The sequence below is a fragment of the Ovis canadensis genome, chromosome 13 (genome assembly GCF_042477335.2).
Source record: "Ovis canadensis isolate MfBH-ARS-UI-01 breed Bighorn chromosome 13, ARS-UI_OviCan_v2, whole genome shotgun sequence".
NCBI classification, from domain to species: domain Eukaryota; kingdom Metazoa; phylum Chordata; class Mammalia; order Artiodactyla; family Bovidae; genus Ovis; species Ovis canadensis.
Genome location: NC_091257.1, coordinates 16,310,242 through 16,328,247, shown reverse-complemented (window position 1 = coordinate 16,328,247; position 18,006 = coordinate 16,310,242). Strand labels below are relative to the sequence as shown.

Below are 18,006 nucleotides of genomic sequence, written 5' to 3'. Positions count from 1 at the left end.
ACATGGAATTCTCCAGGCCAGAATACTGCAGTGGGTGGTAGCCTTTCCCTTCTCCAGAGGATCTTCCCAACCCAGGTATCGAACCCAGGTCTTCTGCATTACAAGCATATTTCTAAGTGATTGATGCAAATAATGGACCATTTTCAGGTGAAGCACAGAAACCGTTCTAAAAATAATTTTGATTTTTCTTTCTTTTCATTTACCACATTTTTCTGTAGGTATTTTAACATCTTCAGCAATAAAATTTGTATTGTATTTGGCTGTTTGCTCTATGACACAATTCACCAGCAACTACCACACTGCTAGGTATCTGAAGACAATCACTCTAGGTGACTTTCCTCACCGCATCTCCACAGCAACAGGTAATTTTTGATGTCAAAGTATATGTTTTGACTTTTAAGGAATAAAGCAAAAGTTGCAGGTAGATACTCAAATAGAAAATCGCTGGTTTTATATCAGTTATGGAAGGAGGCAAGTCCCTGAATGGCACCTGTACTTCCCTATTTGCCAACATTCTCTCTGTGCTACAGAAGAAGTCCTTAAAGTATTAAAATTTAAATACACTAAAGCATAGTTTCCCAGTTTGATAACAAGTCAATACATCCTGCTACTATACCTTACTAGACAATCTAAATTTTTTAAATATATGTAATGTTTTATTCAACACTTTTTGGGCCATACCACATGACATGTGGAATCTTAGTTCCCTGACTGGGGATCAAGCCTGCACCCTCCTCAGTAGAAGCATGGCATCTCAACCACTGGATCACCAGGGAAGTCCTATATTCAACATTTTAAAATAATCTTCCAAAACTAAATAAATTGCAAACACTGCTTTAGATGTTTCTTCAGTAAGTTTTTCAAACGCAGGTAAGTTGACATTCCGTATAACTGATCCCAATGTCTGTGGGTGTTCATTGGGAACATTTGCAAAAAGATTTGACACTCTGGCTTCAGGGATGAAATGACTCCAACTACAAAACATTTGAGCTAAAAGATCCTGTTTATCTGTCTAAAAGGTAGGTTCACGTATGCTTACAAGGCTCAGGGAATTTTTCAAACACTTTAAAGCACATTTTGAGTATTTAGAATTATCCAATAACTTTTGCATATTATTTTAAAAAAAAATCCAAGGGCATAAAGCAAGTCCTATGTCCACTGATTCTATATTTGCTCATTGTTTCCATTTTTCATCAAAAATGGTACTGTTTGGACATACTGGCTTCTGGAAGGATTGGCTGTTTTATTGCATTTTACAACATCTACAACAGAGAAACTTTTAACTGGGGCAATTAATTGATGCCATGACACAGCTAAATAATCAAGGCAGCATCTGGTGCGCATAGCATGCTCCACTTCCTACCTTGGGCGCCTTGGCATGCTTCCCACATCTGGCGTCTTTGACAAGGCTGAGATCTAACAGTTCCGTCTCCTGGAAGGCAAAAGTGTGAGATCGTTAAGCATCCACACAGATCTTTTTTCTTTTGTTTCATAGCATTGACATCACTTTAAAAATAATATTATCTTGAGACTTCACTGAAAATTTCCCTGCGGTTGGGATATTTTTCTCCTCTTACAGGCACTGCCTGTCAATGGAATGGGAGTGGAAACGAAAAGATACCTACCTGCTAGTTCTCAGCTTCATATATCATAATGCATTCTGAAAGTACAATGCTTTGGGTCCCCAGTCTACCCTATAACCCACTCCTAAGTCATGATGAGTCAGGCCTTCCTGTTCCCTTGCTGAAATATAATCCTGAGAGTCACTCTGAGTGTTTTGAGGATTTGTGAGTGGGGTGAGGGGTTAGAGTCGGGCTTGGAGGAGGTGTCACCCCCAGCTCGCAGCATACCCAGCCCACGTGGCCAAGCTAAAGAGATGGGTATGCCTCCCATACCTGCACCTCAAGCCTTTTGCACATACCCCTTGCACCTATCTTTTCATTTATTCATTATATATTTTTGAATGTCTATAATACTCAAGTTACTCTAGGATATAAGACACATAAGATATGGCAGCTTCTCTGAATGAACTTGCAAAGTAAAGAAATAAATATATGCATAAGACAAGGGATAGTGTGTTAATGCCAACTTTAAAGTTAACTGCTATGATGGAGGAGGGTTAAAAAGAAAGATTACTTTTCCCCTAGAGGCTCAGAAAAAATATTCTGTGGAGGCATCATTGAGACTGGAGAAGAGAAGTGAGGAGATAAAGGTCTCCCTCATCTGGAGGTCCCTCATGGGCAAACATCCAGCGAAGAGAGGACCAGAGGTTTGAGCAGAACCTTGAGGTTTTCATGCCTCTTAGTTGCTCAGAGAAGGAGGACAGTGCGTGGGAAGCAGATGGGAGGGGGAGACGCAAAGGAAGAGAGGGATGAGAGGGGGATCTGTGTAGACCTACGGCCGATTCATGTTGAGGTTTGACAGCAAACAGCAAAATTCCGTAAAGCAATCATCCTTCAATTAAAAAAAATTAAATTAATTAATTAAAAAAAAAGAACTAGTGAGTGAGGGAAGGCACAGGGAAGACACAGTGGCAGTGCAGGAGGGCGCGCAGGCGGCATGCAGAACTCCACTGTGGGCACAGAGCATATGAAGAAAAGCGAGCGAGAAGACCAGAAATGGATTTGGGCAAAAGGATAGAAACCCTAAAAGTCTGGTGAGGGACACTGAACCATGGCGTCTGGGACATGCACATCACCGAGTTACACAGAGAACTCTGCCACCAGCCAGATGAGACTGGTGCAGTGAGCAAAGACATCCAAGCTGTTTGCTAGACAAGGAGCCATTGGGATGGCTCCTCTGTGCCCCCTCTCACAGCGGGAGGTGCTGCACCCTCACAGGAGGGGTGGTAATTTCTCACAGGCCCTGGCTTTTATGAGGACCAGCACATGGGATTCCCAGCCAGTTCCTTCAAACAGCCCCCAACCCCAAACGTTTGGTGCAAAATGGTCTGATTATTTTCCTGAACTGAACTGAACTGAAGGTTGATTTCATGATTGCAGGACAATAAGGGTCAAAGATATGATGGACTCTCTACATTGGGGTGCAAACCCCACAGCAGGTACAACAGAACCCCGGGCCCTTCACAGCTCTCCACGAGCGGAAGGGAGCACAGCAAACAATGCCTTTTCTGCTTTCACTCACACTGGCCTTCTCAATTTGCTTTCCCCCATTTTAGTGAATTCCTTAACCCATTATTGTGCATGACTCTGTGGAGAACCTCCCATACCCTGGTGTGTGACAGGAAGCAAAACCAGCAAGGATCTTGCAGGACAGAGTAGCGGGAGTCATCCTTCCCCCAAGGATGTACCAGCCACAGTATCGAAGGTCACCTGGTGAGAGTTAGGAACCAACAGCTCTCAAATGCGGGACTTAAGACTTCACCCAGGCAAAGGCATTCAGAGGATTCAGGAGATAGGAGATGGGGCAACTGGCCCAGGTTTCATCTTCATGGCAACAGCCGCCAAAACATTTACTGAAAGAGGAGAAACAGGAAGAGAACCTAGCTCGAAGAAACTTAATCTTTTAGGCAAGAACTGAGTGGAGTGTTGAGAGACAGGGACCAGATAAAGGTCCAAAGGTCAAGGTGTTAGGGATAAAGACGACAGAGGGTGAGGTGGCTGGGGGGCATCACCGACTCGATGGACCTGAGTTTGAGCAAGCTCTGAGAGTTGGTGATGGACAGGGAAGCCTCGCGTACTGCTGTCCATGGGCTCGCAAAGAGTCACACGACCGAGGGACTGAACTGAACCGAACTGACGATAGGAGGTAGAACTGACTAAAGTAAGGAGAGAAGGCACTGACAGCTCTAGGGATTCCGGCTTCCTCACTGGGACTCGGAAGCTTGGGCAAAAACGACAGTGCATAGAGGAGATGCTGGTTTGAGGACTTTATCCATTTGGAAATGCCCGTCATTAACTCACGGAAGCATTATTTATTGAATCCTGCAGTATGTCAGGCACAGACTAGATACTGAGGAGTGACACCTGAAAATATAAAGAGACACTCATGCACATAGCTAATGATTATCCTCTGAAGGAGACATTTCAAAGTGCATTGCAGGCGTGGACCAGAAAGGGCTAAGGCATCTTTTCAGCCAACACATAAGGATGAAAAGGAGTTTGCCAGCCTTATAATTCTGCATTTTGTGGGGAGGGCTCCAGGGAAAGGAAACCGCAATTGCAAATGCAAAGAGGCAGCAGTCCTGAGCAGAAAACAAGTCACTCTGGACACACAGCAGAAGTGCGTAGAGAGTCACCAATCCCTTCCAAACTTAGCAGTTGTTACCCGCATGTTCTCTTTGTAATTATTCATGAAATACTGACATGTTTATCAAGCTTTCTTTCCCCATAAACGTAGCATCATGTTTTATATATATGCAGAATAAAAACCACACCCAAATGCATGGTACATTCACCTAATTGCACACTAACATCTTCTATTCAAGGAAATTCTTCCTAGTTGAATAAACAATAGACTTAAAGTTTACTTATTTGTTTTTCACACAAAGCCCAAATTGAGTTCACAGAGAAACAGGCCTCAGCAGGCAGCACTCTACAGACTTTCCTATTACAGATAACGGCCACTGTTTTCTGCTTTCAGCGCAAGAGGAAACATTCATTTCCCAAGTCACAGAGGGATAGTTAACATTCATTTTGATACCACAGCAACTAAGAAACTTCTCTGTAGCGTGTGTAAAATTGTGCATGCAGGAAAACCACCACAGGGCACTCTGAGCATGGGTAATGTGGTGTGCGAAAGGCCGTGGTGGAAATCTATCCACAGACTCATTGGGCTAGGAAGACATGATTAAAACAGTCTCCCATTTCTGTTAACAGGCAACCGCCACCTCTCTGGGATTTAACTACATCCTATTTGCACTCCACTAAAAAGAAAATGAGGAACACAATGGAGGGACTGCAAAATGTTCCTTGCATCATTAAAACTCTTTCTAGGTTAATATTCTAGTGTTAATAGTTTTAAAACCCACTTTCATGATGAGAAAGCAAGGAAATGGCCCCTTTCTCAATTCATTTACGAGTGACTGTTTTCCTGGTCTATGGAATTCACTATTTCTTTATTATTTTCTTTAATTATTTATGTATTTTATTTATTTAATTCTTTATTTATTTTCTGGGTTTGAGGAAGGGCCCTAAAATGAACTAGCCATTTATTTCTGCAATCATCAGACCACAGTGAGCATCAACTGTATCATCTCTACAATGAGTATGATAATACTTTCCACATCAATGGTTCTCATAGACTAGACTGGAGTCACCTAGAACACGTGTAAAACATAGGCCGGTTGAGCACCATTCATCAGCATTTCTAATTCAGCAGGACTTGGGCACACCTAAGAGTCCACATCTCTAACACACTCTCCTGTGATGCTGTTCCATGGACCGTAATGGAAAACACTGATGTACTCATTCACAGAATTGCTATTATAAGCCTTTTTATAAGGCTTCTTAGGTGAACATGAGAGAGAAAACTATGTATTATATGCTATATTATGTTGCATGAAAAATTTTAAATGCTTACTTCTTTATATACGGAATGGGCAAATAAAAATGTACACATATTAAAAGCAAAAGTGTGACTAGTGGTGACTAACCTAGGCTCAGATTTTATTTATTGAAGATGAACTATTGAATGACAAAAGCCACTCTCTCCTATTCTAATGTGTCCTTACCATTAGATTTTACTCCACAGAATGAGTGTCCCTGTTTGTCAATTTAAGCAATCATTGATTTTTGATGAAAATTGCTATACTATACAACTTTTGTGTTACACTTTGTAACAATAAAGACATTTAGCAAAGTAAAAGAAGAAAATATGTCCTTCTCTCTCACCTCTAAGCCCACCCAACAAGGAAAGAGGGCTGGGGTGCCCAAAGGCCTGTGATCTACCTGGAACAGTCAATGAAGAATGAACTAATAGACCCCCTTTTATTTCCAAGGCATACAATGGCCCCTGAAGAGCTTAGAGACCACATTCCTGGCACCCCCGATACATACAGTGACGTATTGACAAATGTGCCTTCTCTCTAGGTCAGAATGGACAAAAGTCAATTAACAGGAATCAATGATTTATTTTTGATACTTTGAATGAATGATGAGAAACTCAAACAGAAAAGCTAGGACAAGACCAAACTGTCTCTGATGTTTACTATTCAGCAAAAAGACTTCAATTTGTCAGCCACCAACACACTGTGAGGTAGATGAGTCATAAAATGCACTGCAAACTCAGGAAAGAATGCAATTTAAAACTCAGCCCTCTTCCAGAATACCAATTACTGTGCATTGCCACCAAATTCTATTAGTCATCCAATACATTAATGTGCTTCAAGTTCACACAATATACAATCAGAGCAGCAATTACAGTCATAAATATTACACAGGGAAGATATTAATGGCTGGGTATGTGTACTTCCCCATGTGTTATACTCATTAAGTTGTTCAACCTCGATTTACCAAAAGTAGAAGACATTACTATGTTTCATTGGCTGCCAACCCCCTAAAATGTCCAATGTTTAAATAAAGCAACTTGAGCATCATTTAATGAAGTGTTTAAATTTAAAGACAAGCAGATAAAATAGACTCTGTGTTCTTTAACTTGATTTCACTCCTGAGGGAGTGAAAATCTGTTTAGTATACCTCTCAAAAAAAGATCCCCTGCACCCACCTTCACCTGGTCTCTTGCTTTCTTTGCTCCCCAGCCTCAGGTGTCTTTCCCTCCCCAGTCTGCAATGGAGCCTCAGTAGGAACCATACAAGGAAATGAGATGCCCAGGTCACCAATACCAGCCACAGCAGAGGAAAGAGAAAGATGACACACCTGCATTTCTTTATTTAAAAATTCTTGGTTTAATATCGTGCAAATTTCATAGAACTAGAAGGCGGAACCCTTAAGCTGTCTCTTGGAGTTACCTTTTGTAATCTGTGTACTATTAAGTCAGTTACTACAGATGCCTGTTCCTTCAATCCTTCTGTGTCAAACAGAGATGCCAGTGCTATCAATAGCTTTCTCAGTGGGCCGTTCTTTAACCTATTGAGATACCAAACGGAGATCTCCACTTGGCTAGCAGGGACTCCTGCATCTATATAAATTCTTATGCTGGCAATAGTTGTCATGCCAAGTGAAAGGGAAAGGGCCCCAGGAGAAAAGCCAGTAACGTGTAAGTAAAGCACCTAGAAGAAAAGCACAGAAAGCAAACCAGAAAACAAACAAAAATGAAAATCTAGTCATTGAGATATTACTCATTAAATGTTGAGTCAGCTTGGAAAAGAAGTTGGATTTACTTTCAGGGTCACAGTTAAATGCAAAACAAAATTAATATTTGAAATCGAGAACACATGAACCAGCATGTCTTATGAATCGTACTATAAGTATTGACATTATTTTCAGCCAATCAAATAAAACTGAAAAATTATTGCATGAGATAAAAAGAACCAAAATCAAGTAATATAATTAATATGACAACAATAATAATAAATTTAACTAATAATAGAGAACCGACGATGTGCCAAAAATTGTAAGATAATTTGTACACATTATCCCGTTAGTCTTGACTGCACTACTGAAACATCAGTACTGTGTTCCTCTACTTTGAAGACAGGAGAACTAACGGAGACCTTAAATGACGACTGCTCATCAGATGAATAATTGCATCACGAATCTCAACTTTTTGCCCACCTGTAGCAAGCCGAATTCCAAGCTGACCACCAGGACTCCTGCCCCTGACTTCTGTGCCTCTTTGGAAACCTCTCCCACTGACTGTGGTCAGGACCTACAACTTGCTTCAGGGCAAAAGAATACAGCAAAGGCTATTCTTCCCTCCCACAATTATGTTACCTTATGTGGCAAATGTGAAGGAATCTTACAGGTGTCATGAAATCTCTGAACAGATAACTTAAATTTAACTAAAACAAAGACATCTTGGGTCACCAGAAGTGACCGGCTGTGATAGACTCGAAGCCATAGAGATGCTCACGTGCTGGCTCGGTTCTGGATTGTCTCTGGAAAGAGAAGGCCTCTAAGAGCTAAGGGCCTCAGTCCTATGGTGACAAAGAACCACAGACCTTTGTCAGCTGTGGGAACAACATGAATGAGTTTGCTAAAGGAACTCTAGCTTCAAATGGAAACACAGCCCAGTAGACACTTTCATTGTAGCCTGTGAGACCCTAAGTAGATGAGACCGTGACCCACTTGAAACTTTGAGATAATATTTTAAAATGTGAATTGCTTCAAGCCACTAAGTCTGTGGTCATTTGCTATGCAGCAGTGGATAACTAATATACTATACCATTGTTTCCACGTTCTAAGCCATTTAATTAAAATCTAAATAACTTTACATATATGGCACTCTCCCCAGCATAAAAATGACTGCAAAGCTGTCATCTTTTTTGACACATCCTACAGGAAACAATGACTACAATGTAACCATAGACTTTTGATACTGGAGGAGATCATAGGTGAGGAAACTGAGTTTCAGAGAAACATATATTCACTGCCAAAGATCACTGAGACTGAATACAGGATAGCAAAAGAATTCATGTTCCCCCAGATCTAAACGCAAAAAAGCAAAATGGCTGTCTGGGGAGGCCTTACAAATAGCTGTGAAAAGAAGAGAGGCGAAAAGCAAAGGAGGAAAGGAAAGATATAAGCATCTGAATGTAGAGTTCCAAAGAATAGCAAGAAGAGATAAGAAAGACTTCTTCAGCGATCAATGCAAAGAAATAGAGGAAAACAACAGAATGGGAAAGACTAGAGATCTCTTCAAGAAAATTAGACATACCAAGGGAACATTTTATGCAAAGATGAGCTTGATAAAGGACATAAATGGTCTGGACCTAACAGAAGCAGAAGATATTAAGAAGAGGTGGCAGGAATACACGGAAGAACTGTACAAAAAAGATCTTCACGACCCAGATAATCATGATGATGTGATCACTAATCTAGAGAGAGACATCCTGGAATGTGAAGTCAAGTGGGCCTTAGAAAGCATCACTACGAACAAAGCTAGTGGAGGTGATGGAATTCCAGTTGAGCTCTTTCAAATCCTGAAAGATGATGCTGTGAACGTGCTGCACTCAATATGCCAGCACATTTGGAAAACTCAGCAGTGGCCCCAGGACTGGAAAAGGTCAGTTTGCATTCCAATTCCAAAGAAAGGCAATGCAAAAGAATGCTCAAACTACCACACAGTTGCACTCATCTCACATGCTAGTAAACTAATGCTCAAAATTCTCCAAGCCAGGCTTCAGCAATACGTGAACCATGAACTCCCTGATGTTCAAGCTGGTTTTAGAAAACGCAGAGCAACGAGAAATCCAATTGCCAACATCTGTTGGATCATGGAAAAAGCAAGAGAGTTCCAGAAAAACATCTATTTCTCCTTTATTGACTATGCCAAAGCCTTTGACTGTGTGGATCACAAGAAACTGTGGAAAATTCTTCAAGAGATGGGAATACCAGACCACCTGACCTGCCTCTTGAGAAATCTGTATGCAGGTCAGGAAGCAACAGTTAGAACTGGACATGGAACAACAGACTGGTTCCAAATAGGAAAAGGAGTATGTCAAGGCTGTATATTGTCACCCTGCTTATTTAACTTATATGCAGAATACATCATGAGAAACGCTGGACTGGAAGAAACACAAGCTGGAATCAAGACTGCCGGGAAAAATATCAATAACCTCAGATATGCAGATGACACCACCCTTATGGCAGAAAATGAAGAGGAGCTAAAAAGCCTATTGGTGAAAGTGAAAGAGGAGAATGAAAAAGTTGACTTAAAGCTCAACATTCAGAAAATGAAGATCATGGCATCAGGTCCCATCACTGCATGGGAAGTAGATGGGGAAACAGTGGAAACAGTGTCAGACTTTATTTTTGGGGGCTCCAAAATCACTGCAGATGGTGACTGCAGCCATGAAATTAAAAGACGCTTACTCCTTGGAAGAAAAGTTTTGACCAACCTAGATAGCATATTCAAAAGCAGAGACATTACTTTGCAGACTAAGGTCCGTCTAGTCAAGGATATGGTTTTTCCACTAGTCATGTATGGATGTGAGAGTTGGACTGTGAAGAAGACTGAGCGCCAAAGAATTGATGCTTTTGAACTGTGGTGTTGGAGAAGACTCTTGAGAGTCCCTTGGACTGCAAGGAGATCAACCAGTCCATTCTGAAGGAGATCAGCCCTGGGATTTCTTTGGAAGGAATGATGCTAAAGCTGAAGCTGCAGTACTTTGGCCACCTCATGTGAAGAGTTGACTCATTGGAAAAGACTCTGATGCTGGGAGGGATTGAGGGCAGGAGGAGAAGGGGACAACCGAGGATGAGATGGCTGGATGGCATCACTGACTCGATGGACGTGAGTCTGAGTGAACTCGGGGAGATGGTGATGGACAGGGAGGCCTGGTGTGCTGCGATTCATGAGGTCGCAAAGCGTCGGACACGACTGAGCGACTGAACTGAACTGAACTGAAAGAAATCTTTTCAGTATTAAAAAATAGCAGGAATATTAACAGAATAATACAAGTAGAAAACAAACATGTGTCTTTCAGTTCAGTTCAATTCATGATAAATGATTCTTTATCATGATTCTCATGATAAATGTCTTCAATGTAACAGAATTTTAAAGAGGCTGTGAAATTGGGTCAAATACGTGAAATATTCTGACAAATACCTACGTAACTTTTCCTTTGTACATAACCAGGAAGATAGTTCAGCCCCTTGTTAAGCAACAGTCGCATTTCCTCCTTCTAACTTCCTTCTTCAACTCTCTGAAAAACTTTTATATATTCATCTAATAATAAAAAAGCTGCTTAAGTTGAAAGTTAATGCAACTGAACATAAAATTATACCCATAGCACCAAACCTATAACATTAATAAAACTTAATTCTAACAGCATACATGTTTATAACGACACATGTATAACTCCATGCATGTAAGACTATGGGAGAAAAGAGATCTAGAGCTTATAATATCAGAAAATATATTTTGGCAATTTTTTAAAATGATGGATGAAAACCTGGAGAGACTTAAATGAATAGTAACTGGATTTATTTTTAACTTATTTGTTTATTATTTTAAAAACTGAGAAAAAGACTATAATCAACAGGGAAAATCTATACATATACTAAAGATATATTCAGGGGTATAATGAAAGTTTATGAAAATATGTGTTATTTTCCTAGCTCATATCTATTAACAGGATATGAATCCCCAAGGAGGGATTCATGGCATTTTTATGGACAAATAATGATACTGCATTTGCTAAAGACTCAGGGTTTTTTAAAAATTATATTATGGTGATAAATATTGCATTGTCAAATTTTTCTATTATGCTCTTTTTCAGCCAATGTCCTAATTTCAGGCTAATCGGATGAACTAGAAACAGCATTTATCATTTGGCAAATAGTTTCATAAATGTAGAAAACTATCTTTATGGATATTTAGGTGAGCATAATATCCAATCTCCATAAAATATCTCTTAAAAAGAAATACCAAAATGATATAGATTAATCAGGCAAACAAGCTGTTTCCACTTGAAAAGTCCAGATAATTTAAAGATAGTCAGATTTTTTCATTAAGTCATCTAAAATGTTATCTCTGGTCTACACCTATTTCCCTATGGCTGAACAGCCAGCCAAGTTTTTTTATCTGGTAGTTCAAGCTGCTTCTAGTCTCTTAATCTTACCATACTAGAATATTTGAGCATACCATTTATCTGCTTCCATGAACTAAACTCTTTCATTTCCCTAAACTAGTAGTTCTTAAAATGTGGTTCCTGGACCAGTAGGATCAGCAACAACATCACCTTGGAATATGTGCAAAATGCAAATTCTCTGGCCCTACCCTAGACCTACTAAATCTGAACCTCTGGGGTGGGGCCCAGAAATCTGTATTTTAATTAAGCTTTGGGGTGATTCAGAAGTAATCTTAAATTTGAGAACCTCTGTCCTAGATATTAAATGGAGACAACAGCTGCCCATAGAGAAGACTACTTCACCAGGGCTGGAACTTGTGAAACATTCTGTAGAATGCTGGACAAATTGCCTATATCCATGTAATATGAAATAACCGCATCAGAGTCCCAAAAGCAATGAGAGAACTGATAATAAGACTGCTTGAGAAAAGTCTTCAGACTACTGAGCTTATCCATAGCATCAGTATCATTACAGATTAAAGCAGTGATTTCCTTATCATGCCCTAGAGCCTGGACAAAGTCAAGGAGAGGTTCTAAAGATGCTTGGCCTATTGCCAGATGTTGTGATTCAGCCCTGTAGCAAGGTTGGAAATGGAAATACTTCCTTTTCTTTTCAATCACACAGTCATGGCATGTATGATGACTTTTACATTTTCTGAAGTATACAAAAACGTCATTTGTCCTTGCTTTCCCGAGCAATCACACTGTATTAACAGTATCAAATCACAGTCTCATGTTTTCTCCCTCAGCTATTCATTCCAACACATTATCACAGAAACACAAATGTTTCTGTCCAAAAGTCTGCTTTTATCTTGTTATGACTCTCCCAGTGTTCTGGCAACCACACATCTGCTTTTTTAAGATTCAATAAAATTTTTATGGGTTCATGAAGGATATTCTAAAGCCTTTTTAAATCTGTGATTCATGGAAATTAAACAACACACTTTTGAACAACAATTTAATCAAAGAGAAAATCAAAAGTGGAAATAGACAATATTTAAAACAAACAGAAGGAAAACACAGCATATCAGCATGTGTGGGATGTGGGAACAGCAACAACCCTAGGGTTCTGGTGATCTTTTAATCTCATGTGACATCCTGAACATGCAAGGAGTTAATGTAGCTTCTAAAATGAGATATTCGAAGTTGACAAGTATACAATAACATGTCATTTTCTTTTCCCAAAGAAGACTTCCTTCTTAAGATCACTTTTCATTTTCTGGCAAGACAAAAGGAAGCCAACAAAGCTCTTACCAATGTTCATGTGTAGGGATAAGGTCTGGGTATGTCCAATGAGGAGTAACATGCTTAATGAATTGTCCCTAGAAGATGAATAGTCATTGAGTCAGTGAACACATCATTCCTAAGGTCTTGACTGTGTGCTCTAAGTTCATCAGAGGTAAACTCCTTTCTATTTGCCTGTTGATCAACCTAATGCAAGTACACATAAAGAAGCCAGGTATTCATGTTGAGAACTGTAAATAACAGAAAGTGAAAGTGAAAGTGAAGTCGCTCAGTCGTGTCCAACTCTTTGCGACCCCGTGGACTGTAGCCCTCCAGGCTCCTCCGTCCATGGGATTCTCCAGGCAAGAATACTGGAGTGGGTTGCCATTTCCTTCTCCAGGGGATCTCCCCAACCCAGGGATCGAACCCAGGTCTCCCGCATTGCAGGCAGACGCTTTAACCTCTGAGCCACCAGGGAAGCCCCCAAATAACAGAAAAAGTTCATTAAATTCAGGGTCATGTCCTGCTTACCAGGAAATTCTAGTAAACTTCCTGTAGGAAACTTGATTGATGCCCACCCTGATGCTCGCCAGTTCCCTTTCCTGACTGGACACCATTCCCAGTGCCTGTGTGATTCTCTCTTAAGCACTGACCCTGACTGTTGTTGGCCTCCTGGAGCACTCAGCCCATCTGCATAGAGACTTGGAAGAGCCTGGGGGGCAATGCAGCAGAGGGTGAGAGCTCAGGAGGGACAGGAGCATCATAGCCCAGCCACCTTGTCTCCGATCGAGCACATTCCCAGACCAAGGCTCCCCTAGGGTTGGCGTCTGCTCTTTCACGGTCCTGTTTCCCTCTCTCTTCTTGTTGTCTTGGGGAAGCCCTACCTTAATAAATCTCTTGCTCACTACCACTTGTATTTGGGTCTGTTTGGAGGACATGATCCAAGACAGCTATCGTTTCCAAATAATCAACTTAGAAATTAATGTTAAAAGCATTCTGAATCAAGTGTATACAAATCTTAAAATCACATTTTTACATTTATTATTGTCTTTGACTTTTGATATATTCTGTGTACTTTTGGAATTCTTAAATTTTCTTTGAAAACAGGCTGAACTATTATGATACCTCTACTAAAATGAGCATTTTTTGAGACAGTGAGTTCTTGGTCACTGTACACTGTGTTTTATCTTGTATCATCCTTAATCCAGTGTTAAAATATTTTGATTATTTCCTGGAAATAGTTATATGAGTATATATCATCTAATCTAATGTGTAAATAGTTTTCTCTTTTCCTAGTGAGAAAAAGATTATAAAAAAACATCAGCTTACCTAATTTCCAAACTAGAGTTCCCTTTTGTCACATTTAGGGCTGAAAAGAAATATGTTCATATCCACTATATTTTAGGTCAATTTCTTTTTGGTAAAGATTTATTCTATTTTCAACCACCTACTATGGTTTCCCTTCTTTAAAAAATATATATCCCTAGGGAGAACATACACACTTTACTCCAAAGGTGAATAAAAATAATTCATTTCATAATTTTATCAAAATTTTAAATGTGAATGAAGATGAATTTTTTAAAAAAACCTTTCTATAAACAACATCACTTTTCTAGGTATTTTCACAAATCCTATTATTTTGGTATTACTGCTTCTCTATAAGTGGTGAGGGAGTAAGTAAAAGCAAGCACAGTAAGACCTAGTGTGGGGCAGATTTGAAAGACGACGTAGGGAAGACTGTTAAACTGAAAACTTACCGCTCTTGAGGGGAGACCCCTGCAGGAGGGGAAAGAAAAGACCTAACTTCCATTAAGGGGTCAGACAAGGATAAAGATCAAGAAGAAGGCAAGTGGCTACATGAAGTTTATCGCAGGAATTTGGGGATAACATGGAGATAGCACAGATTTAGAAGGGAAATAAAATTGGGATTTACACATTTATAGGAATCAGACTTTAGTGGCTAACATGGAAAGAGGGAATTCTATTAAACATAAAGTTTAATGAACTCTAAAAGGTGACTAAACATTAAAATGTTTTAAGGAGGAATTATAGAATTTTAAATTACCAGAGTCAGATGTGGACAGCATTGGGAGGTGGGAAGTCGGCTACTGGTTCAAAGGAAGCTTGAGTAAATGAACTTGCTGGACCTTTTCAGCTTGGAGCAACACACCTATATCCTCTACATTTGCAATCCATGACATAAAAAAGGTACTCATACTCTGTAAAATTTCTTTCACGAGGCCTAATGTTTACTCCAATTACAGCTTCAGAACAGCAGGTAGAAACAAGACGGAAGGAAAATTAATAGAAGACGCTGTCTTTTTCCAACCCATCTTTGTCTTGACCTTCATATGAAATTCATGTGGCATTTCATCTCAGGAGATCAGATGTGCTGGGGTCAGCTCCCAGGCTGGCCATTACTGGGCAGAGTCACAGCAGAATGGGCAAACCCCAGACTAAAATCGGGAAGGAGGAAAGAAGCAGGGGGCCCAGGACAACCTTGCTGCGTGATGAAGCTGCGTGATGACAGCAAGCGTGCCAATGTGACTCCCTGAAAACTGACTCTGAGGCACTGAGGGGCACTGGGCCCTGGGTTTCTGTCCATGCCTTGGCATGGGGTTCGCCTCCTCAAGGCAGAACACTCTGAATACACAGAGGAAGTGTAGAGTCGTGCCAAGAAAAACAACCATAAAAACCCTTCCTGGGATGACTTCCCTGAAATGTTAAATCAGGTGATAAAAGAAGAAGCTAGGGAGAATGGAACAGATCCCAAGTAAAACTGGCAAAAGGCAGGGCAGAATTTCTTAGTATCCTTTCCTTCCTTCAAATCAAGATATTTTCCTTGCTAATGCCTCTTTTGTAAATATAATTGAGAAAAATAACTACATAAAAATTTTCATTTTTTTATGAGAAGAAAAAAGTCCGAAGAAATATTCTAACTATCCTTGGCTGCTTGAATGTTACCTTTCTGGTGTGTAAATTGCCTTTTTGCTCCAGATCATCTCCTTGAAGAATCACATATTGATCGTCATCACTGGTCACCTTTTGAAGCGAGTCCTATATGCTGACTTTAGGCAGGCTTCATACTTTAAAAAGCAACCCAATGTAATTATTATTCTTTCATTCCACAGTTTTTCATGTTAGGTTAAACTACTCGATTCTCTAGAGTATGCTGCTGCTGCTGCTGCTGCTGCTGCTGCTGCTAAGTCGCTTCAGTCGTGTCCAACTCTGTGCCACCCCATAGACAGCAGCCCACCAGGCTCCGCCATCCCTGGGATTCTCCAGGCAAGAACACTGGAGTGGGTTGCCCTTTCCTTCTCCAACTGAATTTTATAATCTTCTATGCATGCATGCTAAATCACTTCAGTCATATCTAACTCTTTGCAACCCCATGGAATATAACCTGCCAGGCTCCTCTGTCCATGGGATTCTCCAGACCAGAACACTGGAGTGGGATGCCATGCCCTCCTCCAGCTGACCTTCCTGACCCAGGGATTCAACCCACCTCATGTCTCCTGCATTGGCAGGCAGGTTCTTTCCCACCAGCACCACCTGGACCAGGTTCAGTGCCCCTGGGTATATGATTTTCCAAATAAATAACTTATGAACCCTTAACAGAACTGTTGAACATCCAGAGAACAGAGCTCTTTTTCTTTTTTCATTATTGTACAACAGATTTCTTCTTGCTTAGGTGAAAGCCTTAAAAATAAATTGTCTTCAGAATTACTTAAGAAAGTAAATGCCTAGGAGAAAATTCTTGAATCTGTATAGCTCAGACCCTGCACTCATGCTTATGGAAAATATTCTAGCTTGCTTGTTCATAAGATTTGCATAATTTTCTGATTATTTTGCTTAATGTCGGAGCAACTTACTCACCTGTAGCTTTGGTCCAATCACTCTTACAATTCTAATAACCAGTTTGTCTCCTTTTAGGCCCCATAATAAAAATGTATTGTGTTTTCCAACCTAGCTTATTTGGGTTTTCAGTTTTAAGTCAGATGAATCACATTTGTTCTATGTGGGTCAGTCAAAATTAAGTACAGAAATCTCCATGTACCGAATTTGGTACTGTTCTGCCTTATGATTACAGAATTAAATTAACCTTAGTCTTAAGCACTGAATGTCTTTTGGCATTATTATTATTATTATTTTTATTTTAGTACAAAAGCTGAGACATATCAAATACTCCAACCTTCAAGAAACTGCATAAATTCAGTAACTTTATCCCTCCCTCTTTGGTATTACTTGATAGAAAGATCATTTTACTCAAAGTACTGTCCCTAGGCTGGCAGCAGTAGCATCACTAGGGAACTTGCTAGAAAAAGAAATCTGTGGGTCCCATCCCAGAGTCACTGAAGAGGAAACTCTGGCAGTGGGATCCAGAAATCTGTGTTCTAAACAAACCTTCCAGATGATCCTGATATACTCTCAAGGTTTAGGAACACTGTGACATGGCCACACATAGATCAGAAATAAATAGCGTGTGGCTTTCTTGCTTGTATTGCCTCACTTATAAAAGCTCATATTCAAATTAAAGCACACCAATTAAAGAAAAAGTGCCTCATGTTCGTTAAAGAAAATCACTGATGTTAATAGTGATCAGATGCTATTTTAAAATAAAAATATGTGAATAATTGAAAATTGAGATGCCAGGGAAGAGAGGAAGTGAGAGAAAGAGGGAAGAAAATCTACCAGTTCAAGTTCAAAGGGAAGTATGTTACAGACACGGCAGTCTTCATTTATCTCACATTCATTCTGTGTCTGTATTTAAAAAAGAAAAGTACAGCACAAAGAGGTTCTTTGTTACATAAAATATCATTTGATGCTGAGACTGGAGTGAGTGATTTCCTTAATATTATTTTAGTAATATGAAAGCATTCCCAAGAGGTTTAACAACACTTTCTGATAGAATTATTATTAAGTCATTTACCAGGCACAGAACTAAAGGGTTAACTGCACCATGCCACTTGGCAATTCTGAAGGACTGTGTTCTCATAGTGCCGACTGCTCCCTATACCCAGGTGGGTGGGCTCCAGAAGATCAGCATTAATGGGCAGTGCAGGGTCTAA

The 18,006-nt window shown here is 40.0% G+C and overlaps 1 protein-coding gene across 3 annotated transcripts in view; it reads right to left on the bottom strand.

The window, feature by feature from the left end:
* PLCB1 (phospholipase C beta 1) overlaps window positions 1–18,006 on the bottom strand; it is an 877,017-nt gene that overhangs the window by 596,567 nt on the left and 262,444 nt on the right. For 2 of the 3 annotated variants that reach the window (XM_069546383.1, XM_069546382.1), the window contains exon 3: window positions 1,364–1,432. In XM_069546383.1, the coding sequence (XP_069402484.1) occupies window positions 1,364–1,432 (69 nt within the window). Of the gene's footprint in view, window positions 1–1,363; window positions 1,433–1,625; window positions 1,699–18,006 lie in introns of those variants that run through there. The other variant, XM_069546384.1, reaches the window with a different exon arrangement.